This window comes from Eublepharis macularius, chromosome 16 (assembly GCF_028583425.1).
Source record: "Eublepharis macularius isolate TG4126 chromosome 16, MPM_Emac_v1.0, whole genome shotgun sequence".
Lineage (NCBI taxonomy): Eukaryota > Metazoa > Chordata > Lepidosauria > Squamata > Eublepharidae > Eublepharis > Eublepharis macularius.
Genome location: NC_072805.1, coordinates 2,735,649 through 2,762,744, shown reverse-complemented (window position 1 = coordinate 2,762,744; position 27,096 = coordinate 2,735,649). Strand labels below are relative to the sequence as shown.

General features: G+C 48.2%; 1 protein-coding gene across 1 annotated transcript in view; it reads left to right on the top strand.

Moving 5' to 3' along the window:
- Window positions 1-2,944: 2,944 nt before the first annotated feature.
- Window positions 2,945-27,096, top strand: part of TTLL12 (tubulin tyrosine ligase like 12) — a 34,627-nt gene continuing 10,475 nt past the window's right edge. Inside the window, exons 1-6 of the mRNA XM_055000353.1 lie at window positions 2,945-3,093; window positions 7,547-7,722; window positions 12,837-13,035; window positions 17,229-17,388; window positions 23,683-23,816; window positions 26,231-26,307. Of these exons, the coding sequence (XP_054856328.1) occupies window positions 2,974-3,093; window positions 7,547-7,722; window positions 12,837-13,035; window positions 17,229-17,388; window positions 23,683-23,816; window positions 26,231-26,307 (866 nt within the window). The 5' untranslated portion in view covers window positions 2,945-2,973. The remainder of the gene's footprint in view (window positions 3,094-7,546; window positions 7,723-12,836; window positions 13,036-17,228; window positions 17,389-23,682; window positions 23,817-26,230; window positions 26,308-27,096) is intronic.

Sequence of the window (27,096 nt, the reverse complement as noted above, 5' to 3'; positions counted from 1 at the left end):
CAACATCTGGTCCACTTATGGTCCATTTTGCCACAGTTACAGTCAGGGCTTTTTTTCTGGGAAAAGAGGTGGTGGAACTCAGTGGGTTGCCCTTGGAGAAAATGGTCACATGGCGCAGAGGGCAACCTCAACTCCCCTCTGTCTGGAGATCAGGGGGCGGGGCCACCAGCCATGTGACCATTTTTAAGAGGTTCCGGAACTCCGTTCCACTGCGTTCCTGCTGAAAAAAAGCCCTGGTTACAGTGATGGATATTCACAGGATCCTGACTTCTGTGAAGACCACTACTTGTGTACTGGATCCTTGCCCATCTTGGCTGCTATAATCATATAAGGACCACATCCATGAGCCCTTCTTGTCTGTCCTAAATCAATCCCTAACTTAAGAGGCCTTCCCTTCGCCACCCAAAGGGGGGGGGTCATCCACCCACTGCTCAAAGAAGCATCCCTAAAAAAAATGTGGCCAATTATCTAACCTCTTTCCCTCCATTTTATCCTCACACAACTCTGTAAGGTAACTCGGCAGGAGGGAGAGAAAGGAAACACACACACTGCAAAAGGACTCAGGTGAAGAAAGCTGTTACGTGTGTGTTTGCAATACTTATTGGAAAGGATACAGAGTCTCAGGCATTCATTTGCTAGGTGGACACTATGGCATTCTACCCCACTGAGGTCTCTTCTCAAACTCTGCCCTCCCCAAATATCCAGGAATTGCCTAACTGGAATTAGCGACCCTGGCATGAACTTACCATTCTCATTTAGTTGCCAGCCTCCAGGTAGGCCCTGGACATCTTCCAGAATTACAGCTGATCTCCAGATTACAGAAATCAGTTCCCCTGGAGGAAATGGCAGCTTTGGAGGGCAGACTGTAGGGCACCCCCTCTATGCCGAGCTCCCTCCCCTCCCCAAACTCCGTGATCCCCTCATACCATCCTCAGATCTCCAGGAATTTCCCAAGCTGGAGTTGACAACCATAAATCAGCTTCAGCAATGTTGCTGTGCAGTTGGACCCAAACCTGAAGTCCTGTGGCCCCTTTAAGACCCCCCCCCCCACCGCAATGAATTATATCATGGATGTTTTGGGATGTTGTGTACTTAACATATGCAGTCATTTTTATGTCATTCTGGAAAAAAACAGCAGGGTCGAAGGGTCACGAAATGCAGGACGTACACAGTAAAAGTAATATTAATTAAGGAAACTCAGAGATATCATTATTTATTCTAGGTTAGTTAGCATTTGTAACAGGTGAACTGTTCACCTTTTATTCTCTTATTGGAGACAAGAGATGTGCCTTCTCACTCCGCTCACAGTATTTAACTGTAGAGCCAGAGGAGTTAGCCGTGTTAGTCTGTAGTAGCAAAATCAAAAAGAGTCCAGTAGCACCTTTAAGACTAAACAACTTTATTGTAGCATAAGCTTTCGAGAATCACAGTTGTCTTCGTCAGATGCATGCACGCATCTGAAGAGAACTGTGATTCTCGAAAGCTTATGCTACAATAAAGTTGTTTAGTCTTAAAGGTGCTACTGGAGTATTTAACTGTAATTTGAATTCTGAATGAGCAGCTCTGCTTATGGTTGCCATCCTCCAGGTAAGGTCTGGCGATCTTCCAGAATTACAACTGATCTGTGATCTCGATAGGAGAGAGCTCAGTTCCCCTCAAGAAAATGGCTGCGTTGGAGGGTGAACTCTTGGGTCACTGCCTGACAGCTGTGGTCAAATGGCTGAAAGTGAACAACTGAAACTGAACCCAGACAAGATGGAAGTGATGCTGGCTGGGAAGGCAGAGACCTTGAAGGACCTGGTACTCATCTAGGATTGCCAGATCCCCCAATGGGGGTGGGGGATCTCCTGCTCCCAGCCTCTGCCCCTCCGCTGCCACGCACCTAGCCAGAAGGGGGGAACAACATTTGATTTAAATACTGCTTTTCAGGACGACTTAACGATCACTCAGAGCAGTTTAAAAAGTATGTTATTATTATTATCCCCACAACAAAACACCCTATGAGGTGGGTGGGGCTGAGAGAGCTCCGAGAGAGCTGCGACTGACCCAGGGTCACCCAGCTGGCTTCAAGCGGAGGATCAAACCCGGCTCTCCAGATTAGAGTCCTGCTGCTCTAAACCACGGCACCAAAAGGCACGGGAACAGGCCTGGGAGGTTAAAAAACCCCTCCTGGGTCAGCGAGCGGCAGGCGCGCTCACTCCCGCTGGCGGCGGCAACGTCCCTTCTTTAAGCCACGCCATCACACCCCGTGGCCGGCACGCCTGCTGGCGGAGACCACTGCACCCGGCCCCCCCCCCCCAGAAGCCGCTCATCCAGGCAAGTGCCAGCCCCCCCCCTCCCACCCCGTCCCGCCAAGAGGGGTAAGGGGACCGGGCAGCCCGTGCAGGTTAAGAGCCTGGGGGTGGTACTAGATGGAGCACTACCGCTAGAGGAGCACATGAAGGCGGCTGCGGAACATGCTTTCCACAGGGAAGCCGCGGCCGCCGGCAAGACGCTCCCCGCCAGTCTCCGGGGATGCCCCAGCGCGGAGCTGACTGCCGAGCTCAAGAGCGGCCCGCGATGCGGGGCGAGGACGCGGGAGTCGGGTGGCTCCGCCGCGACGACTGCAGAGCGGTTTCCTATCCCCGCGGGGCTGCCCAGGGAAGGCGGCGCACGCCGCGCGCTCTGCCCCGCAACGGCCTGGCCTGGCCTGGCCGCCGGCGTGGGGCTGGGCGGAGGCGGCCCGGCAGGCCCAAGTGCGCCTTCGGCGGCCGCGCCGCGCCTCGCAGGAGCCGCCCCCTCGGCCCCCCCCCCCGGGCGCGCCTTCGCCGCCGCGCCGCGTCCCCAGGAGGCGCGTCGAGGCCTCCGGAGCCCAGGCGGGCGGGAGCTCCTGCCTCGCCGCCCCCCCCCCCGCCGCGCCCCCGCCCCAGCGCCGCCCCGCGCCCCGCCCCGGCACTGGCAGGCCGGCGAGGCCCGGAGCGCGGCAGTGGCGGCATGGCGGGGCCCGGCTCGGCCGGCTACGAGGCCTTCGTGGCGCTGCACGGGGCGGCGCTCGGCGCCTCCGCCGTCCCGGCCCGCCTCTGGCCCAGCCTGTGGCAGAAGCTGGAGGACGAGGTGGGCCCGCGGGCGGAGGCGGAGGCCGGGAGGGGCCGGGCCTGGCGGGGACGCGCTCGCGGGGGGCGCCCGGGGGGCTGCGCGGCGCTTCTGCCCTGTCCCCGCCGCGGGCCCTGCGCCCGAGGGGCCCCGGGGCGAGCCTCCGTGCGAGGGCAAGGGGAGGGCGCCGGGCCGGGCCGGGCGTCGCTGCTGCTCCCGGCGGAGCCTTGCCTTGTTCTCGGCCCGAAGTTCTTCGCCGGGCGGCTTCGGCTCTCCCGGGCGGCCTTCGGAACCGCGCGGAGCGCTGGGGAAGGGCGGGCATGGGGTGGGGGCAGGGTTGCCAGCTCCAGAGTGGAGATTTGGGGGTGGAGCCTCGAGAGGGTGGGATTTGGGGAGGGGGCCTTAGCGGGGGGGTGCATTGCCGCAGAGCCCCCCCCCCTCCGAAGCAGCCCCTTACCCCAGAGGAGCCGGTTTCTGTGGCCTGCAGTTCGATTGCAAGTCTCAGAGGTCTCCAGCCCCCACCGGGAGGTTGGCAACCTCAACACAAGTGCGCCTGCCGCGCGCGGCCCCCCCCCCGGGCCTTTGTTGGTGGGGCTGGTCCCCCCAGTGCCGAGCTTGTTAAGCATCCCATAAAACCACTTTTATTCTTTCCTCCAGATTTGCAGAAAAAACTGATTTTTTAAAAAACCTGCAGAACAGATTGCAGTGGGGGGGGGTCTCAAAAGGCAGTATTGTGAGATTTCACCACCCATCATTGGGGGGGCTGCTTAGCAACTTCCTAAGTGCTGCTAAAACAGTAGAGCTACTGTGAGGGGGGTGGAGATTGGAGTGGCTCAGGGTGTGTCACAAATCATAGTTCAGAACATGGGAGAATAAAGCAAACCCTCCCCCGATGCTTGCTCCCCCAAAAAAGAAGTTTGTGGCGTTGCCAAATAAAATTGCCTTAAAGTGCTTCTTAAAAATGTCTAGAGGCAGCACACCCTCACCTCAGAAATCCTGTCCCCCAGAATCGGAGATACATTCGCACTGGGTGGGCTGCCTGGAGCAGTGGAACAAGCGAGGGCAGCCTGGGGGCTGTGCTTGGTGCACCGGGACGGGCCAATGGGCAGAGAGTCCTGGCTTTCCCAGGGGAAAATCCTGCATGCTGCTCCCTTGTTTGGTCCCAGTTTAGGCGCGTAATGTAAAGACATTTCTCCTCCCCCTTATGGCCAAATGCCTTCAGGAGATGACCTGCTGCTCCAGGTGTCCCCTGTTCTTCTCGAGAAGGGCTGGGCCTACGTGCATCAAACTCTTCCTCCATATGTGGCTTTTATTGTTATGTCCTGGCCGTGGTGATCTTGGAAAATCCCCAAGAGATGCCAGGATCCATAAACTTCCTAGGGCAGACCATCCCAACCGCCCCCCCTCGCCCCACCTAAGAGACACTGGCCCCTGCCTGCATTGTCTGAAATAGGAAGCATCTGTTAATATCCCACAGCCAAGATTATAGTGCTTCAAGTACAGTCTTTCTCAGGGTAGTTTACATGTACATGTGTCCAGTAGCACCTTTAAGACTAACCAATTTTATTGTAGCATAAGCTTTCGAGAATCAAGTTCTCTTCATCAGATGCCTGATCCGAACTGGTCAAATACAGAAGAGGAGGGGAGGGGAAAGAAGGGGACATATATCACAAGAGGACAGGATGCAATTAGTGTGAAGGCAATCAAAACATTCCTTTGCTTGTAAATGTAAACATCTCCTTTTGGTGTGGAGTCAGTTTGCCGTGTTCGTTTGCCGCAGTGAAACGAACACGGCAAACTGACTCCACACCAAAAGGAGATGTTTACATTTACAAGCAAAGGAATGTTTTGATTGCCTTCACACTAATTGCATCCTGTCCTCTTGTGATATATGTCCCCTTCTTTCCCCTCCCCTCCTCTTCTGTATTTGACCAGTTCGGATCAGGCATCTGATGAAGAGAACTTGATTCTTGAAAGCTTATGCTACAATAAAATTGGTTAGTCTTAAAGGTGCTACTGGACTCTTTCTGATTTTGCTACTACAGACTAACACGGCTAACTCCTCTGGATCTATGTACATGTGTGGATCAGATTAACACCTAGGTAACTTTAAAATGATACAAATCTGCTGGGAACTGCTTTTCCAAGGGGCTAATTTCTTTTTTTTTCTTTTTTTTAAAAAAAAATTTTTTATTGGATTAGAAACATATAATAACAATTATAATCACATTCTTTAATTTCTTCTAATTCTAACCCCCTCCCTTCCCCCCCTATTTGTTGACTTCCAACAGTTTTCCAACCCCCTATCCACTTTCCCTCTACTCCCTTCATACTTATTTTATTTATTTATTATAATATACTTTCAGATTCTTCTAAGCACTATTTCCACTTCCTTTCACATATAGATTGTCATATAAATAGAAACCTCTTAATCTATCTTCTTCATTAAAACTACTAACAATATTCATTTTGATAACCTGTGTTTTTATCTTACTCCTTCTATTCTCTTCGATATGGGACAAACAATTTGCCCCCCTTTATACATCAATTCCAATACTGCTATACACATACTTATTATACACACTTATTGTCATTTGCTTAGGTTTCTATTCTATATATTGTTCTTTATCTATACATATACCATAAGTCTAACAATTAGACCTATCTTTAAATTTACGTATGTATGTATATATTCACTCTATGTTATTCGGTTATCTTTCCAAAAAATATAGATTAGTTAATTTCTATCCCAATAATTCTCATAGTATCAACACTACTTAATATAATACTTAAAAATCATATAAAGTTGCTTAGAATTTTTCCATTAACTCTCCACCCCCTCGGTATAGTCACTTCTCTCCTCCTGTGTACCTCAATAATTTTCAAACTGCCACAGTTCTCCTCCCACCTCCCATTTTTTCACCAAATATTGTTTCAGCTTTCCCCAGTCCGTGTTAAACTGCCCTGGATCAAGGTCTCTCAATTTTCTTGTCATTTTGTCCATCTCCGCCATGTACAGCAATTTGTAAATCCAGTCCTCAATAGTTGGCACTTCTTGTACTTTCCACTTCTGCGCATACAAAAGTCTGGCTGCTGCCGTCATATAAAATATCAATGTCCTATGTTGTGCTGGAATGTCTTCCATTCCCAAGTTCAGTAGCAGGAGTTCTGGGTTCTTATTAACTTGAAATTGTAAAATCTCACTCATTACTCTTATTATTTCCCCCCAGTACTGCCTAGCTACCTCGCCCAAGGGGCTAATTTCATCCTACAAGATGGATGTAGTCTTTGAGGGTTGGAAACACCATGGGCAGGGCCTGTTGCATACATCTGGAACAGAAAATCTTCTCCCTTGGGCTGTGCTCCTGTAATCTGACTTCCTGTGACTGATAGATTGGAAGCAGAGATAGGGGGTGGAAAATCTTTATTTTTCCACAAAAAAATTTCCATTTCATCCTTTGATGAAGTGAGTTGTGACTTGTGAAAATTTTTGCTGGAATAATTTCTGTTTTTATAGTGGCACTGGGTTCCTGTTTTATTTTGTTGCTACATGATCTACCCACCTGAAATTTCCATTGATTAATATTTTGTTTTATAAAATTAATAACAATGGATTCCATGGAATATTAGGCAAATTTGGCAATTGCCATGTTATAATTAATTTCCACATAAAGATTGAAATTTGTTCAGATGTATCATTTAGACTATTTTTCCTAATAAAATACTTCAGTTCAAATGTTTGTTGCCATTGGGACATAAAGTTAACATGGACTACTTATTAAATGTTGTTTACCAAATAGAAGTCAAAATCAATATGCTTAATCAGATCACCTTCTATTTACGGTATTTGGATAATTTTCTAAGACATTTTCCAGAAAATTTTCCGATTCCAATATTTACAAATAAATTTGTGGCAAGGAGGGGGACAAATTCTTTGTTTTCACCTGTATACTGATAGGATCATATAACTGTGGAGGAAACTAAAAGATGAAGTTCATTTAAGGGCACTTTTAAAGTTTTCTCAGGTAGCTAATGCCGAAGGCAGAGGTGTGGATACTTAGCTCTTGCTCTGGGAGACTCATGGGGCTGAGGCAAGGAACGCTGAGTGCAAAATGTAAGTGATGTCTGGTCACTAGAGAGTAGCGTATATAAACTCAATAATCCGAATACCTACTCAGCAGATGGGGGGGGGGTGAGAGGCAGGGGGCTGGGCCTACATGCGTCAAACTCTTCCTCCATATGTGGCTTTTATTGTTATGTCCGGGGCATGGTGCTCACTTGGAGGGGGGTAGGTGGAGATGAAGCTCTTATTCCCCCCCCCCCCAGTGCCTTGCTCTCAACATGGGAACATATAGAACAATGAAGGTGTACACGCGACTCATCTTTTAAACTTTTTAAAACATCAAACTTTACTCTTACCGTCCAGTTTATGATGTTGCCTGTCAGTTGACAGCATCCTTGGCTTCAATTTCAGGTATTTGATGCTGGTGAGTATTTTGGAATAATGCAAGTGGAGGAGGCGGAAGAAAAGGAAGGAGGCAATGTGGACCTGAAAGAAAAATTTAAAAAGAGAATTAATCCTGGGAATGAACTTTGCTACAAAGTGATTGTAACAAATGAAAATGGACTTGAGGCAGCAAACTCTAACAGGTAAGCCTCCAGTTTGGACTTTGTGTTCACTTGACTGGTTTGGGCCCAGTTTAGTCGGGTAATTTAAAGACATTTCTCCTCCCCATCCTCCCCCTCATGGCCAAGCGTCTTCAGGGGGTGTCCTGCTGCTTCCGGTGTCCTCTGCTCTTCTCAAGAATATGAATTGTGTATAACTGGGACACCACGCAGCAGAGGGAAGCTAAAATCTGCTGTGAGTAAATTGCATAAATGCTTTAAAGTACACATTTGATCATTTTTTTCACCTCAGTATCAACTTAGAATTTTTTGTGCTTTGGCAACAAAATAAAGACCTGTGGGCTTGGAGCGCATACGTAGAGGGCGTGCAAGCAAGTGAAAGAGGTGCGCTTTCATAGGACCTGAGTCAGAAGGTGAATTAAAATGTCAACTTTATGTTTAAAATCCTGTTTGGGATGTGTGTGTGAGAGAGAGACAGGGAGAGAGAAAGAAAGCCTTTCAAATGGTTGCTGCACAACTGAACACCTTGACAGCCTGCCTGTTCAGACATATCAGTGTCAAATATTTGTGTCCATTAATCTTCCCTCCTTTTTTTCCTCCTATAAAGCTTGCCTGCTGGTTACCTGGAGGCAATTCTTAGTTGCCTAGGTGATAAATCACGTGGCTGTTTACAATGGCAGGGAGATTGTAAACTGATTTGTTACCATTTTAGGCCTATAACTTAGGGCTAAACTACACAAGATGCCCGACACGTGTCAGGTTCTCACAAGTTTACCTGGGTAGTGTCGTCGGGCCAGCAGCAGCAGCAGCAGCAGGGAAGAGTTGGCTAGAGGAGCCCGAAGCTGCCAGGCAGCTAGCAGCGGCAGAAGGAGCTGCCGCTGCGCGACTCAACCATCCCTTCTCACAGAGAGGGGAAGGAGACTCCTTCCCCTCTCTGTGAGAAGGGATGGTTGAGTCGAGCAGTGGCGGTGGCAGTGAGAGCCTCGGCAGCTCCTTCTGCGGCCACTAGCCGCCTGTCGGCTTTGGGCTCCTCTTGCTGACTCTTTCCCTCCAATCCTTCTGGCCCTGCTGCTGCTGCTGCTCTGGACATGTCCCCCGTCCCCCCCGAGCTCCCAGAGGAAAACCCGAGTGGAGCAATTTTTGCCAAGCAGCAGCAGCAGCAGAGCAAGAAGGGCAGGAGGGGGTCAGTGAGGGAAGCCCGAAGACAGTCTTCTGCCACTGCTAGACGCCTTTCCGCTTCGGGCTCAGCTTTCTTTGGGCTCCCCTCGCTGACTCCCTCCCACCCTTCTGGCTCTGGTGTGGCTGCTCTGCAATAAGGTTTTCCTCTCCTCCCCAACTTGTGAGAAGCCAACACATGTCAGGCGTCTCGTGTAGTTTGGCCCTGGCATACGTGAAACAGAAGGATCTTGTATGGGAACGAAGCAGATTGGTGAAGTTTTTCGTGGGTTGATATCTTAGAGTTGATCTGGAAGTTCTGTAGATGCAGATATTGCAAATGGGGGAGAACGTTTTTTAAAAGTGGAAGGGAAAGATAGGTTCTGATGGACCGTGATACTTCCTGTCTTGGGAGCAGTGAGACGGTGTGCCCTTTCCCTGCACCAAAAGAGCATTAGTGCCCGACCATGTTCCCTCTAAGCAGTGCAGTGCTGTGAGCCAGAAATCCAGTTTGTGAGCAGCAACTTGCAAGTTGTGAGCGTGCCTTTTCCAAAACCAGAATCTATTTGATTAAAAGACTTTTGAATTAGATTGCCTGAGGCATTGGTATTGGGTGCCATCACCCACTTATTCAGATGTAATCTCCACATTGGGCCACCGCATGGTAACTGGCCAAGAGAGAGAGGGAAAACAAGGGGAAACTGAATCCAGACAAGGCAAAGGTGATGTTGGTTAGAGAGGTTGATATATTGGAGGAGCCTGCATTTACCCTGCACTGAATGGAGGTGGATCTGTTTTGACATACTCCATTAAATGTTTCAGAGTTTTATTAGCTTCTAGCCGTCGGATGAAAATGCATGTCTGTATGCATTTATCTGCATGTCAGATGAATTTCTCTGAATTTTGCCATATCTTTCAATGTGGCCATTTTTGCTGCAGTAGTCAAGCTTAACACCAATTTCATAGCTGAAGAGAAATATATATCTCTTTTAAACAAATCTAGTAGAATCACTTTTGGATCTAAAGGAATGCGACTTCCTGGCATCTTATTAATGAATTGAACCACGTACTACCGGAAATACAGACATGCATTGTTACCAGAAAGCCGGGATCTAATAGAAGTCACAAACGTTTAATGGAGTATGTCAAAACAGATCCACCCCCATTCAATGCAGGTAAATGCAGGCTCCTCCAATATATCAGCCTCTTTAACCATATATTAAAGACTGCATCTTTAATTTATGGAATTCACTGCTGCATGTTGTGGCAACTTCTAGAGGATATTGGGGACTTTAAAAATGATTTGAGAAATGTGTGGATGAAAGGTCTGTTCACAGTGTTTTCACGTAAGGGCCAACTGGATACTCCACTTTTAGGGGTCGTATACCACCTGAGCCCAGACCGGGAGAGCCTGATCGATCTTAGATCTCCGAAGCTGAGTAGGTGGGCCCTCCAGCGTCGCTTTGCAGAAGCAGGCAATAGCAAACCACCTCTGCCCATCTCTTGCCTTAAAAACCTTGCAGGGCTGCTATTTATTTTATTTTGTTTGGTGTGTTTATTTGTTTGCCTTTCTCACTGAGACTCCAGGCAGATTTCGCGGTGCGAGTCAATACAATCAACAGAATGGGGCAGTCAGTGAACAATGCAGTAGGGAATGGGCTGAAGAAATTTGAAGGCAACCAGCAGTTGGATGCAGGGCTGAAAGTGTTAAGAAACGAGACCCTAATTTCCCAAATATTTATACCAGGGTAACACTGTGGGGCAGACTTGATGCGGGGCCCAGGTTTGACCCCCAGCATCTCCAGTTAAAGGAGGTGAACCAAGGCGGGTCTGACATGGCAGGTTCGCATGCGAGTTCTCTGAGCAATGGGATTGAGGTCCTTTTCGTAACAGCAGTGTCCTTGTATACTCTAACCGATCGGTTATGGTGCCTGCAGGTTGTAGGTCAGGTGCAACCCATTTCTGTATGATCGGGGACTCCACCATAAGAACATTTTTTATGCTCCTCTAAACCTTGAAAGTTGCCCTGAAACATTATATGTACGTCAAAAGCAGCAGGGAAACTCATATTTCAGCACCAATACAAAAAATGAAGACAGAACACAGGTCAATCGCAATTCAAACACTGGGCACACAGCAAGGAGATCTCATTAAGAAAGGCAGAGACTAGGACAACCGTAGCTGTAGCAGGGATCCGCGACTGCCTGCCTGCACTCTACATTGGCAGCGAAATCCTATGGAAAGTTTCTCAAGTATAAGTTCATTGACTTTAATGGGCCTAGACTGGAGTAACTCTCCATAGGATTGCACTGTAAGTGACCCAAATAATTTTTATCTACTTGCCACCCCAGCGTCACTGCCAACATCACGGAAAGTACAATAAAAGTTTACCCAACAACGAGCAGCTCTAAAAAGGGCAACCTAAATCGTCATGATTTGGCACACCTTCCCTAGGTGGCAAGACCAAAACATCCAAGGCCTTTTCATGTCAAAATCAGCAATAGGGGCGAATCCCTAATCTGCCACAAAATTCTGCTGGGTGATCTTGGGTCAGTCAGTCACTCTTTCCCAGCCTGACCTACTTCACAGGGTTGTTGCGATTTACTTACTTCATTTAAGTAAGGCCACCACTGGTCTGGGCCAGTTTGGTGTAGTGTTAAGAGCAGCTGGACTCTAATCTGGAGAGCCGGGTGTGATTCCCCGCTCCTCCCCTTGAAGCTGGATCAGAGCCTGTATCTATTCAGGCCATTATTTCTATAAGGATATACGCTTCCCCTGCCACTAGGCCGCCTCCTGTCGTCTCTGGAGCAGAAACACTTAAAATTATTTTATTTATTTTATTTATTATATTACATTTCTAAACCACCCTCCCCGTCAGAGGTGCTCCCACACAAGCTCAAAAGAGAAAATTGGGTCCACTTATCAAACCATAGAAAGCGATGAGAACCCTGAATGTAAGATTTTTAAGTTCAGAGCGGGGGAGCAATAGACGAATTTCACCCCTGTATTTCACAATATCAATGATCTTCAAATACGCGAAAGCCACTCACCAAACATTGCATTAAAAAGTTTTAATTCAGTCTCAGCTTTTCAGTTTTAATTCAGTCTCCAGGAGCCGGAGGCAGCAGCGGCATGGTGTGGTTGGCCTTGGGGACTCTCCGCCACATGCGTGCAGCCCTGGGAGCCGCTCTGCCGCACCCCCGCAGCTCCAGGAGGCGGCGGCGGCGTGCAGTGTGCGGCCTCGAGGTCTTTCCGGCTCCCGGCGCTGTGGGCGTGCAGCAGAGAGGCCACCCATCCCACGACAACGCTACCTTCCCCTTCCTCTGTGCCATAGCTAGGGCCACACCAGGCCCTTCCGGTAGGAAACAGGGGTGCCAGGGGTGGGGCCAGGGCTGTACCAGGCACACCAGGCCAGGGCTGCACCAAGGCAGGGTGATACAAGCAGGCCCTCGGGGCAGGAAACAGGGAAGGTGGGGGCCAGGGCATCCCTCTGTGCGCTGGGCTTCTCAGTTGTGCGCTGGGGGGTAAAAATTAGTGTGCGATTACACACGAGCGCATGTTAGTGGGAACAGTGGTGCCCGAAGGTGAGAACTGCACTTGCAGCTGGAGATTTTCCCTGAGCATTTTGTGTCAGTGCTGCTCTCGGTGTTTAAAAAGGGAGTGTCTCTTCAAGCCCTGATAGTGTTTTGACAAAAAAGTCAGAGTTCTGTTTGTATACATATTAAATGATAATCTGTTGCCCTCTTGCAAACAGAATGATCAAAAATGCAAGGGAAAATAGAAAGGGAGGTACATTTGAAAATGAGCATCTCAACCTGTAACGGATGGGGGGAGAGGTGGGTGCGCGTGTTCCCTGCGGCTGCTGATGCCCCCAGTGCAGAGTTGCAGGACTTCACTCCGTATGTGGAAAGCACAATGGACGGCTGTGCATCACCTTCTGAACATTTTTACTTGAGTATCATATTTTGTTCTTGCCTTCAAAGCATTTTCCTTATCGACCATGCGTGGACATACCGAATTGAACATGCCAGCCAGCAGCTGCGGCAGATCCCGGGGCTGCTTCACAGAATGGCCAGTTTGATGGGCCTAGACTTCCACGGAGAAGTGCCAGAGGAGAGAGTTGTCGAACAGGTGTTGGAGGACATGTGGAAATACAACCAGACCTATCAGCTGTCTCATGGGGTAGGGGCATCATAGGAATGCTAAAATTGTTAACTGTTGTCTAAGAGTATTTTGTTCTTGTATAGTAATGACACTGACACCTTAGCAGAGGTTTCTCTGGGACTAGGATCTGGGTGATTCAGGTTCGATTCCCTGCTCTGCCGTGGAAGTTCGCTGCGTACCTTTGGGCCAATCACACCATCTCAGCCTAACTCACCTCACAGGGTTGTTGTGGGGGTAGATGGAGGAGAGGAGAGTGATGCAGGCCCCATTTTGGGTCCTCCTTGTGGAGGAAGGCAGGGTATAAACCAATTTTTTATACTTGTATATATATATATAGGTGTGAAGTGGAAAAGGCCCCGTGGGGTGGGGAAGGCAGGTATTCTCTCTGTCCGGAGGCTGGAGGGGAATCTGCCAGTACCCCTTAGTCAGGTCTAACGTGGGCAGGACCTCAGCTTGGGCTAGCCAGTCCAAGAGGTCATCTGCCTGGGGCATGGGCTGGCCATTGAATTTGGAGATGCTGTTTAGCTGGCAACAATCAAAATGGAACCACACAGACCCATCCGGCTTGGGGGGTTCTGCCAATGGACTCTGGGATTCCTCAGTAACTCCTAACCCCTTTATTTCCTCGACTTCCTGCCCTATGGCTTATTCTAGGCCACGGTCGGGCCACCCAGGGCCACGGACGGTGATCCACCCAGACCACTTCCCCCAGGATGGTCTCTCTTGAGTGCTGCACCCAGGCTGTGCGGATAGGACATGGGATCCTAGGGTTGGAAGGTACCTCTAAGGTCATCTAGTCCAACCCCCTGCACAATGCAGGAAATTCACAAATACCTCCCCCCCCCGCACGCACACACCCAATGACCCTTACTCCATGCCTGTCTCTAAAGGCCCTCTCTAAGTCCCTTACCTGCTCGCTCTGGGAAGGAGACAGAGCAGGGTCCAGCACCAGTGGTCCAGAGCTGGCATCCAAAAAACACTCATGCCCAAGGTACTTTTCCAGGCCTCCATTGCATCTTTGCTAATCATATCAGCCAGGCAACCCTCCCATTCTTGCCGGGCCTTTCAAAATATCCGTATCCTAGATGTGTAATGGGGCCGGCATGTTGGGCCGCTGGACCTCATAGTAGCTGATGGGGCCCACTCTGCAGGTGACCTCAGAGGATCCCTGCCATTGGGTGCGGAGCTGGGAGGCTTGACTTGGCGGCAGCACCAAGATCCGATCCCCAGGCTGAAATGCACAGGGCCGCTCGGTGCAGTTGTAGAGCTGCTTCCTGCCCTTCCTGGACCCTGCCCAGGTGCACCCTCACCCGCTGTGCCAGTCCCTCTGATGGCTGTCTTAATTGGAGCAGGGAGGGAACCACCCCCTTGGCCTGAGCCCCGGACTCTTCCCATTACTCTCTCACCAAGTCCAGGATGCCTCAGGGTGTCTTTCATAGAGGAACTTGGATGAGGAAAACCCTTCGGGGGACTGGGGAAGACATTAGGGGTCCCAAGCGCCACTGCCGGGCGTCCTCCTGCATGAACTTCCGTAGCATTCGCTTCAGGGTTCCACTGACCCGTCGGTCTGAGGGTGGTACACTGTCATTTGGATTGGGGTTATTGTCAGAACTGTCCGTAGCTTCTGTCTTTTATGGCCAGGCCAGGCTCGTGTCCTCGCCCGTGGCCTCTGCAGCCTAGCCCCGTCCCTGCCCGCCAGCTCTCCCGCGCTGCCCACGACAGCAGTGTTCCTGCCTTGCCGCCTTCTGCTTGTCTCCAGCCTCGGCACGGACGGGCTCTTCCGCCTGACCAGAGCACCTATCCCTGGCCTTGCCGCCTCGGCCCAAAACCCAGCACCCTTCAAACTATCTTTTTAAGTTATACCAAAAAAAGGAACAAAGAAAACTTTTCTTAGGTGTGGGCTGTGTGCTTAGGGTGCAACACACAACTTTACAAGATTGTTCAGCCTCCAGGGGAACAGGCTTAGCCTATATCATCTTAGTTTGGGGCTAGAAGCATAAACCATAAAATCCTGCCAGCTTTGCCTTAAGTTTCCAAAACAAGCCAAATGTAGTCGTGATAATAAACTAGAGACTCTGTTATGGGAGAAGGCTCTTACTTTAAACCAAATGGCTGCATCCCTTTTAGTAATCCAGTCTAAAATCAGAAAAATTGTGTGATTGGAGTGAGATTCCTTTATCACTATTATTGGTAATAGTAGTACTAGTATTTTTTGTTGTTGTTGTTAATGCGGGATCAGGCTTAAGGCTATGGCGAAAAGAGCTGTACCAGGAAAGCAAATGGCTGCATCCTTGACAACGCCAGCACTGACAACGTAAAATTGCAAAGTATCAATATCAAGCAGTCAGAAGTAATCAAAATACGGGGAGCCACATGCATTTGCCAACACTTCAGTGAATCCTCAGAAATCAGTGCCAATATAGGGCACAGAGGTTGTCATGCCAGTCCTGGAAGTCTTCCAAAGGGATTAGGGAATGAGCAGTCAGTTGCCAGAGAAGACATTAAGATTGCCAGTGGCGTCCCTTTCAGAGGGGCAGATTGAGGGTATGTCAGTAGATGTGCCTGCAGACTGGAATGCAAGACATCAGCCTCGGGGGGCTGGAAAAAGCCAAGTCCTGGTATCACAACCAATACCGTGACATACAGCAGGGCAGCAGCTGCACCTCTTTTTGGTGTTCGGAGTTCTCCCTGGTGAGAGGGTCTCTCAGTAAGGAGATCTCCACGATTGCAGTTGTCATGGCTTTGATAGGTCCAGTTCTTGCAGAGAGAGAGAGAGAGATGGAAGGTCTTCTAGATGTAGGAGCGAATCCCTCTGTCCTAATTGCCATGTTCATGACCCAGAATATTACTGTTCAAGGAGGAGATACAGAGGCTGCTATGATGTTGCAGTGAGTTGCATTCTTGGGATTGCGAGAGAAGGCATCCCGCTCGTTGGCCTTGAGAGGGCGACAGCTCTCGAGATCAAAAGCAGGATTTTTCTGGAGCATGACATGGACAGCGTAGTGTTTATGCTGCTTCTGAGACAAGGCAAAATAAAAATGTGGAAGTTTAACCACTGGAACAAACTTTCTGTCAGTCTACAGAACACCAGGACAGGTTACACTCTGTTGAACAAACTGACTGTGTACACGAAGGGAGAGGAGTCCTTAATTCTGACATACACCATCTTGACTCCCTGCCTGCTCTCAGAATTATCATCCTCGGAAGGCGAGCAAGATTTATCTTCAGATTCTGACTCATGTGGCAAAGCTTTTCTGATTCCTCACGTACTTTTCTGTTCTTACCTGCCAGATAGTACAAAAGCAAGGTGGGAAACGGGCTGTTTTTATAGTGGTACTGTGGGCTCTCCTCACCCCATCCAGACTCTTTCTTTCTGGCTGATGATACAAGGAAAGAGAGTGCTTCTGAGAAACAAAAGGCTCCACTGGATATTAAAAGTACACTTTTTATAAACAAAGTGCTATACAACTAAACAATTAAATACAGTCTTTCAGGCTACCCAGCAGACAAAAGCAGGAAAAAAAACAATAGGAAGAGAAAATTTGAGTTCCAGAGAGATTGAGAGCTTTTTATGTGGTCCTTTCCCCATTATCTTACAGTGACACAATCTTGGTCTCCTGTCCACACGTAGTAACTTTGAGGGTCCCAATATCCAGGGAGACGGAGATAGAAGTTGTTGTTTTTTTTTAATTTAAGTTCTTGGATGTTTGCTCTCAAGGTGGTGAGGAGTGCCCAGGGAGCATAGGACAAGAACAAGCCATGAGGTGTATCGTCTTGGAGCCCCTCGTCATATTCCACATGGCAATAACCAACGCAAGTTGCAGGCATTTTATCATAGCCAGAATGCTGGAACAGCGTGACTTTTCTTCTTCAGAGGTTTCTTGGAGCCTGCCCTGAGAGTTGGGCTGAGGATATCTATAACTCAGACCTTCCTAGAAAGAAAATATGTGCGGTTTGCGTACATCAAATGGGGCAGGTGGGAAATATACATCTGCTGAGTAAAAAAAAAAAAAGGTTGTTCAGAAAGGTCCTTAAAATGGCTGTAAAGGCTCTTTTTAGCATTCATGGTAACTTTGTTAAGAGAACCTATCCGAATAGCATCTTGATTGGCTGTGAGGAGGTCTTCCAAACCGTTCTCCCCCCTTTTTGATATTATGTGACGTAGCAGTTCTTTTTCTTTGTTTCCTTCTTTCTTTCTTTTTTTTGTACAGACTGCAGAAGAAAAGGTTCCTGTCTGGTACATTATGGATGAATTTGGATCCAGAATCCAGCATTCAGATGACCCCACTGTTGCAATGGCCCCTTTATTTTACATGCCACAGCAGATTGCTTATACCGTTCTCTGGCCCTTAAGAGACCTTGATACTGGTGGTAAGTGTGTCTGTGCATCAGATATGCACTTGGAAAAGGAGAGGCGGTGAACTGGGCTCAGGCTGGTAGTTGGTGCTGTCCAGGTTCATGATTCCCACACCCAGGTCAGTAGCCAGATTTTTCTTAAAGCCATTTGAAAAGTTGAGGGCCAAAACCCTTATTCCCATCCCCAGCACATATTGCTGGCAAGACCTGTCGCTATAGAGGCCAGTTGTTGGCCAGCCCTCTTTTGGGCCAAGATTGGCAGCCAGCAAGGCCAGGTTGGATTTGGTCCAGGGCTGTTAGCTATCACCCACTGCTCAAAAAAGATTTCAATAATGAAATAATGTTTAAAGTTAGAAAATGCCACTCAGTTTTTGAACGATGCTGAGTCATAGTAAAATCTTAGCACGTGTGTGATAGGACAGGATGTTGCTCGGGTTAGAAATAAGTCCTGCAGTACAGGCATAAAACTTACTAGCCTGCAGAAAATGGTACTATCTCCTGTGCCAGCACATGCCTTTGTTTATCATAGAAGGTTGGAAAGAGAACTGGTTCTCTCTCGTTGGGCAACTGCTTGGCTCGCAGAGGGCATTTATATTTCTGTAAGGCTCTGCTGGTTGAATCTCAGTAACTTCACTGCAAGAGTCCAGGACTGCACGAGTTAAAGATTTATTGATGATCCCCAGTTCAGCATCCCAAAACGTTCTTTGTTAGGAATAAAGTCTGGTTCCCAATACCCAGCATATATAGACATTTAAGAACAGTTCTGTTCCCCGCTTCTGTCTACAACGAATGGGAAGGAATCTAGCTACAGTAGATAGCTACAGGAATGCAAGCCAAGAGAATGTTTTTATAAATAATAATAATAACATTCGATTTATATACCGCCCTTCAGGACAACTTAATGCCCACTCAGAGCGGTTTACAAAGTGTTATTATTACCCCACAACAATCACCCTGTGAGGTGGGTGGGGCTAAGAGAGCTCAAGAGAACTGTGACTCGCCCAAGGTTACCCAGCTGGCTTTGTGGAGGAGTGGGGTCAAGGTTATGTCTCTGGTAACAGCTCTTTTCTTGCTAAAAGTTCAACATAGTCAGATAACATAGTCTCTCAGCTAACAGGATTCTTTACACACAAGATTTTACACAGCATGTCAACAAATATCAAACCCCAGCATAAGAGTTAACATTAAGTCCCTAAAGTGTGGCAGGGGCTGCTAGACCACAAAGCTTGTAAAGTATAGCTTATGGCAGGGACCATGACCCTGACATCCTGCCCCCTCCCCAAACTTCCCCCTGGCTTTTCCAGGTATTTCTTGTGAAATGCTTTAGCCAATTTATCAGCATTAAGATCAGTAGATTTGACCCATTCTGCTTGACTTTTATCAAAATGTTTCCATTAAATCACATGAATATGTGCATACAAAGTATACAACGGCAACTACTAGCTGCTGTCCCGCCAGGACAAGCCGTCCACCCAACAGGAGACCAGCAGCCCACCTTGCCTGCTTCCCCAGAAGGCAAGGAGGGCCCGCAGTTCCAATGGAGCCTGCTGTGAAGGGCACCAAACTTCAGATCACAGAGAAGCCGGTGCCACAAATGGTGAGACCACAAGTAGTTTTGTTTTTCATCCCTATCGCCTTAGTAAACCCAAAGAAGGGGACCCATATCAGTGTCCAGGCCTTAATAGCAGAGACTGGATTACTCCTTATCTAATAATACAGTGACACAATCTTGGGGAAAATAATGGGGTTGGGACTTAACCTGGTGAAGTTCAGAGCCTATTAGGTTTGAGCAGATGGTTGGAACCTTCATGAAGCCATTAAGTCAGCCCTGTTGATTTGGAGATGGTGGAACTGGACTTGCTAAACAACCTAAAGCATGTTCATCCGGTGTTTCATTTCAGCCTTCTGAAGAAGGACCCTGGACCTGACAAGTGGCATCAAGAACCAGTGGCTCCGCCGCCTATTATGGTTAGGGGCCAACCACCCCATGAGGTTGAGCAGATATGGGACTCTAAGTGGAAGAGACGCACATTGTTTTACCTGATTCAATGGAAACATTTTGATAGATACAATACATAGATACATAACCTTGACTTTATAAAAACATTCTCTTAGCTCGCATGCCTGTAGATATCATACTGTAGCTAGATTCCTTCCCATTCGCTGTAGATAGAAGTGGGGAACAGAGCTGTTCTTAAATGTCTATATATGCTGGGTATTGGGAACCAAACTTCATTCCTAACAAAGAACATTTTGGGATGCTGAACTGGGGATCATCAATAAATCTTTAACTCATGCAGTCTTGGACTCCTGCTGTGAAGTTATTCAGATTCAACTCTTTACAGATCTTTACAGATTGTTAGAAATCATTCTTCACCCCTGAGAGCTGGACCTGAGTAACCGCTGACTCCCATCACCCGGGCCAAGGCTGCAGGCGTAGAGGGTACCAATACTACAGTGCCAACGGGAAAACCTTGAGGACCCCACTGACAGGTGTGGGCCCAACACAAATGTGTTGGATGGAGGAACTGCAGAAGACCCCGCTGACGGGTGTGGGCCCAACATGAACGTGTTTGATAGAGGAACTGTGGAAGTCCCCACAGACGTCTGTGCGCCCAGTGCGGGTGCATTGGCTGCAGGAGGAGCACTGCCTCAGATTGGACTCTCCAGAAGAAATGCCAGTGACCTGGGGCTATTGGAACATACTTCACAGGGGTGGACTCCTCGCGTGGCGTTGGCCAGGAGGAGGATGGAACAACGGGACTGTCGGGGGTGGGGCCGACTGTTTGCACAGACTGATGATCGGGAAGAGGATATCCTCGAGGACTTAACAGAGGACAAACTTGAAGGCCCCGCAGAAGAGAGTGACCAGAATGATCAGGGGTCTGGAGGCCGAGCCCTACAAGGAAAGGCTGAGGGCCTTGGGAATGTTTAGTTTGGAGAAGAGGAGGTTGAGGGGGGACATGATTGCTCTCTTTAAATATTTGAAAGGCTGTCATTTGGAGGAGGGTAAGGAGCTGTTCCAGGTGGCAGCAGAGGATAGAACTCGAAGCAATGGGCTTAAATTACCTGCACAAAGGTACCGGCTGGATATTAGGAAGAACTTTTTCACGGTCAGAATAGTTCAGAAGTGGAATCAGCTGCCTAGGGAGGCAGTGAGCTCCCCTTCACTGGCAGTTTTCAAGAAGAGGCTGGAGGAATATTGGTCAGGGATGCTTTAGGCTCATCCTGCATTGAGCAGGGGGTTGAACTAGAAGGTCTGTTTGGCCCCTTCCAACTCTGTGATTCTGTGACCCCGCGGCATAGGCCCAACACAAGTGCGTTGGCTGAGGGAGGGGCGCTGCCCCAATTCATTCTCACATGAAGTGATCTTAGCCCCCAAGGAGCATCGGCCCCTCCAGTGGCATTGGCGGGGGTGGGGCGGGAATGGAACGAGACCATCGATGGGGTCAACTGTTTGAACTTCCATTAGATCGGAGAGAAGGTATCCTCGAGGGAGAGGAGGATCTGGTCCAGGGACCAGAGGTGGAGGAGTGGCTGGGAGCAACCTCCAGGGAAGCAATACTTCAGGCTGAGGTGAGAATACGGAGGAACAATGTGTACACGTTGATTGGAAGTCTCATTTGCATGAATATGTGCATACAAAGTATACAGCGGCAACTACTAGTTGCTGTCCCGCCAGGACAAGCAGTCCACCCACCAGAAGACCAGCAGCCCACCTTGCCTGCTTCCCCAGACAGGCAAGGAGGGCTTGCACTTCCAATGGGGCCAGGAGGCCCAGGGCCAGTACAGCCACTACTGCCACCTATTGCGCCCGTCGGAGGGCCACTGGGAGGAATTCCGCAGCCATTCCCGCTGCCTGGTATTCCCGGTGGAGGGCTGCCGAGAGGGTTTCCGCAGCTGTTGCTGCCGCCTGGTATTCCCGGTGGAGGGCCGCAGGGAGGTATCCTGGTCCAGCCACAGGGAGGGGTCCCTGTAGAGCCACCCAGAGGAACACTGCGACCACCGTTCCAACAGCCGTTAGAGCTACACAAACTGGAAGCTCACTTTGAAGAAGACCCTGAATAACTGGGGTACTCCTTAGTGCAAGTGGTAGAGTTCCTGAGAGAATGGAGCCACGCCTTCCAGGACGAAGCCAGTCAGGTGAGTTATCTAAGTTCCCAGTCGGGGGGAGCGGCAGCAAAATGGTATGTCATGCTCTACATGGCCAGAACTGCGGAGTGTGAGAGCTTTTCTGTGCGCACTTAAGGCGCAGTATGAAGACCCCCTTGAGGAGGAGCGGGCTAGGACTAAGCTGAAGGGCATGAGGCAAGGGAATCGGTCAGTGCAAGAGTTCACAGTGGATTTTAGAGCACATGCAGCCAAGGTGCAAGATTGGAATGAATTGGTGAAGGTGGAATTCTTCCGTGCCAGTTTGAACCCAGATTCAGTGGCTAAGGCCATGATCCAAGATGACCCATGTACCCTATTTTGGTGGATCCAGTTAGCGTGTGAGATTGAAAACCAAGAGCAAGTGGTGAAATTACTCCATCTCTGGCATCAGGCAGTACTAGGGCGAGGGGCAATGGACTACTGACGGAGGGAGGAACCACGTCCACGAGAACCAACATCCTTAACGTAAAAGGAGTGGAGGAGGAGGCAAGGATTGTGCCTGCGATGTGGGGCTGCTGGTCACTTTGCCAAGGAATGCCCCAGTGAGAAAAGAGCCCTTCCCGAGAAGGAACCGAGTTCCAAGCGAGAATCGTCAGGCCGCCTGAAGCCCAGAGGAGCAACAAAGCGACCCTGTGAGGAGGAGGACGGAGGGACCGATACGCCAATCAACCACTATGGGGAATGGGCACCGACGGTGGGAAACAATGGAGACCTACTGTGAAGGGCAGGATCCTGACAGTTTTCGACAGCTGGCTAGGCAAGTCGCTGTTCCTAAGGGGGCAGTGGCCGGAGAGAGGTCCCTGCTCTGCAGAGGGTGCTTACAGGCATCCCATCTGCTGTGCTGCTCTTCCTCTGCAATCCCATTTTCCTTTTCACCCAGCCAAGGTCTTCTTTCTTCCTCTCACGTTGGCAAGTAGTGCCCTTGCATACGTACAACAACAACATTCAATGTATATACCGCCCTTCAGGACAACTTAATGCCTCACTTAGAGCGGTTTACAAAGTGTGTTGTTATTATACCAACAACAACACTCACCCTGTGAGGTGGGTGGGACTGAGAGAGCTCTGAGAAAGCTGAGACTGACCCAAGATCACCCAGCTGGTTCAAGCGGAGGAGTCGGGGATCTGTCAGACAGGCCAGCCTGCCTGCCTGGCATACTTGTGAATGTATATCTACTGGGCGGGGATGAGTCGTAGTTTCTTCCTTCACTGTATCTTGGCTATGCTTCAGTTGGGCTGAATAGTGTTAGCAGTGCAACTGGACCATCTGGGAACCGACCTTGGGAAACTCAACTCTGCATCTCTTTCAGGACTTCTGCTGACTTCAGCTGACTCTTGTTGGAGAGGGGACTGGAGGTATAACCTCTCGGGGAAGACTGTGCTTTGGCATTCCAGGCAATTACTATGTACAAGTGCACTTCTAGGGAACAATACCTATTAAAGACCTTTAACTCATACAACTGTGTTTGATGAAGTGGAGAGTCTGAGGGAATCCCCTAGCCAGGCCTGACAGGATCAAACCCGGTTTTCCTGCCGCTTAGCGCCCTGCCGCTCTTAACCACTACCAAACTACATAAAAGCATCTCTTACGGTGTCATCCTGTGCAGACTTACAACCCCTAAGTCCATTGATGTCATTGGGCTCGGAAGGGCGTAACTCTCCTGAGGGCTGCATGGTTAGTTACGTTTCTGTTTGGTTTCCTGGACTGCATCTGCAGACGGATCTCTGCCTTTAGATGACAATCTCAGCTGCTGCTTGTCTTCTCTGTATGTCCTGGTAGTACCTTTATTTCATTAAGTATTTTATCTTCTCCTTTAAAGCAGAACTATTTGGGGTAGAGGAATTGGCGTGGACTAAGTGAAGAAATGCATGGAAGTGCCATTATTTTTCTTTTTATTTCATTATTTTTCATTGCAGCCATGTTGGTCTGCAGTAGAACAGGAGGATTTGAGTCCAGCTGCCCCTTAGAGACCCGCAAGATTTTCAGTGTATCAGTTTTCAAGAGTGACCTATCTTGGTCACTAAGGTACTGCTGGACTCAAATCTTGCCATTATTTTTAATAACTCTTGTTTGAATATATTCCTCATGTTTCTGTAAGTGACAGAGAATTGACAGGTGCACAGACGTTTCTATATGAACTCTTCATTTTATCTCAGAGGAAGTGACCCGTGACTTCGCCTACGGGGAAACCGATTATTTACATAGGAAATGCCGGCTTTTACCGTGGCTTCCAGGAGAGGTTCAAGATATTGACCATTTCATCAGAGAGCCATCAGATGACTATTACCAGGTACAATTCTACTTAAGCCAGTTTTTTTTAACAGTATAGAATTTCTGAACTGCCTGTTTGGCAGCTCAGTTAATTTTGGCACTCACCTTATATCCCTGACCCCTGGCCTCTACCTTCATAATACAAAATCCAGGAGGCAAAGAGGTAAAGAGGTGGTCTAACTACCAGAAGCTTGCTATGTACTGTATAGGATGTATCCATAAATTTTATGACCAAACAGGGCCTGTCTTTTTAAAAAATTTGCAGTAAAGCTTCCTGTTACAACCCCCTGTATTTCTCAGTTAGATTTTGCCTTTAACCCTCTTCTTACACCCTCTGGGTAAACTTCTGCCACCAGGAATTATATTCCAAAATAGTTGATTTAAATTTCCCCTTTAATAACGTGCCCAAGCGTCAGGCTCCTTCATGGGTCAATGTGGTCCTGAGGAAAGGAATGGAATATAGGAATAACATATACTCTGGGATGGAAAAAAAAACAAAATAAACTTTTATTTTTACAAGAAACATATTGGTTTCACGCTAGTACTTAAACTTGATGGTTTCAAAGATAGTTCTCAGTGTTTAAAGTTTCTTCTCATAGGCTCAGTCGCAAAGATATACCTAAACTTTCTCTGTCAGGTGTGCACACAGTTTGCCTGACTAAACTAGACTCAATATTTCTCTCAGAAATGCATAGACCGCCCCCCCTCTGCTCTGCCCAGATTCAATATTTCTCTCTCTGCTCAGTAGCTAAAAACTGCAGTTCACTCCATGCACACACTCAGTCATCCACCAATCATCTCACTCTCTCATCCGTCTCTTTCACCCCCACTCTTCATCTGTGCCACATCAAGCATTTAAAGACACACACACTTAAAATCATTAGACCCCCCAAACCCAATTTCATGGACATGGGCACATCCCAGATGGATTGGTGGAGGGGATCACTAGACAGATGTTGAACCACCTTCTGCCATAGTCTCCTGTAACTACTGGGGGCAGGCAGGAATTAATGGATTGTTTCCTCAATATAACACCTGCCCCATCTTCTCTGACCTCTGTTTGCTGTCAGCACTGTGTACTCTTTGGGGGCTGTGAGCAAAGACCCTAGGATCCTAAAGTACATGTTTATTGGTTAAATCTTCCTTTGGTGGGAGTTTTAACTGGCATCCTACTTTGTAATTGGTCCAAAAAGGGGAAACCCTGCACCCTGAGAGGTCTAGAAATGTGCTAAAGCTTGGCAGCAGGTCACAGTTTACCAAGCCCAGATCCATATTCCAAGGCAGGAAGATGCTCTGAGTTTTTGCGTTCCGTGTATAGGTAGTAAGCACAGCTGTGTTTTCTTTTGCTTCCTGTAATCTGTAGTTTTCACCTTTCCATAGATTTGTCCTGCTATCTGTTCAAATGCTCGCTTAGCAATAAAGCTGCAACTTGATCCTTGTACTGGGAGAGTCTTTGCGGCTTAGGCTTCTCACCAGACAGCTGCTCCGTAAGCAGAGCTGATCGCACGAGGTGGGGGTCTTGGCTTTTTATCGCAGGTTCACGCCTGCACACACACATTCGAGAGATTACTTGGGGCAGTCTGGCTTTGATATTTTTTAGATTTACCTCAGGTGGTGACAGAAGAACTACCGCAGATGTATCTCTGGTGAGCGTTAATCTGCAGTCCAGCATTACATCTGTACCAATTTTAAACAGAGTTAGATGCTGATTAATGTTCTTTTGTTAGTACTGGTAATGCTGCACCATAATTAACACTACCCAGAGAAGGGAAAGAGAAAAGGGAATATTTGTGGCGGTGAGGAGAGACCCCAATCCCACAGCATATTCCCAATCTCCTAATCAGGTTTAGGAGATTTAATTTGCCACCTGCAAATTAAATATTCAAGGTATTGAATAATAACTGGCTGACTTCCTTGGGGTCACAAAATAATTCTCACATAAGATTTTTCTCCGGAAATAATTCTTTCAAGGGTTCTCTTAAAATGTCTTGAAATGACAACGTGCAAAAAAATTTAAACTGTGAAACAAAATATATTGTGAGTGTAGAGGCTTTGTACAGCTTGACAACGTCGGAAGAAGATGAATTGAGGGGGGAGATTCAGAATAGCTGACTCGAGTCTATAGTAAACTGTGCGTCACATTCAGCTCCTTGTCAGAGGACGTGTTCATCTGCCATCTCTGTCTGCAGCCTGTGTGACTTTGCCTCTTGAGAGGGCAGCCTGTTGTACTGAGCGGAGTGCCCCTCAGAGTAAGCACGTAGGATCTGGTGGCAAGTCAGTCTTACCACGTTTCACCACTGTGTGCGAGTGAACTCTTTGTGAGTGAACCCACTTTGATAATACTTGCAGGGGGAGGAGGTGTTTTGCATGTTAAGATTGCAACAGTCTTTGGCTATTAGCAATAAATAAATTTTACTTTTTTGTTTGTTTTAGACAATTCTAAAGGAAAATAAAGAAAAACTACCAGTTTCAATAAAGCCTCCTGTGTATGCCAAGAATAAAGTCTTCAAGTATGTATTTCCAAATGGATGGCTGTGCAATAAACATAAATCTTCTGTGGTTTTAAAAATCCACTGAGCAAGGTCAGCAATAGGACATTGGAGAGGTGGTTAATTCATAAGATTGCCAGAAGGCAGAAGCAACTTGATGGCATACAGCACACACAGTGGACAGCTTGCTGAAGATGTCAGCTAAGTGTGCAGCAGTGGTAAAAAGGCAGACTTCATGCTGGGATTTTTCAGGGAAAGGACTGAAAAACAAAACGGCCCATGTCGTAATGCCCTTGCTGTGGTGCATCTTTATTTGGGACTACTATGTACAGTTCTGGTGTCCCCATCACCAAAAAGACATAGCACGAGTTGTAAAAAGTCTGGAAGGGAACAACCAGGATGATGTATGTATTTATTTATTTTATTAGATTTTTAGTCCGCCCTCCCCACCGAGCGGGCTCAGGGCAGAGCACATCATTTTAATTTACATAAAAACACGCAAAAGCAGATAAAAACATTACAATAAAATTTAAAACACTACATACAATAAAAACTCCTCCTCCTCCTGATTAAGAGGTTGGAGCGCCTTTCCTGTGAGGAAAGTCTTAGTGCGTCTGGGGTTGGAAATCAGTGGGCTTAGACTGGAGTAGCTGCTTAGGATTCCATGGTAAAAGGTGCCCATGAGAAAATCGCATAAGGCTTAGTGCACAGTACAGCAGACCCCCGCAAGCTCCGCCTTCTGTCATGGAGGATGTGGAGTTTACTGAGCCAGGCCAAGCCACAAGCCACTGGATCTCAATGTGACGTTCA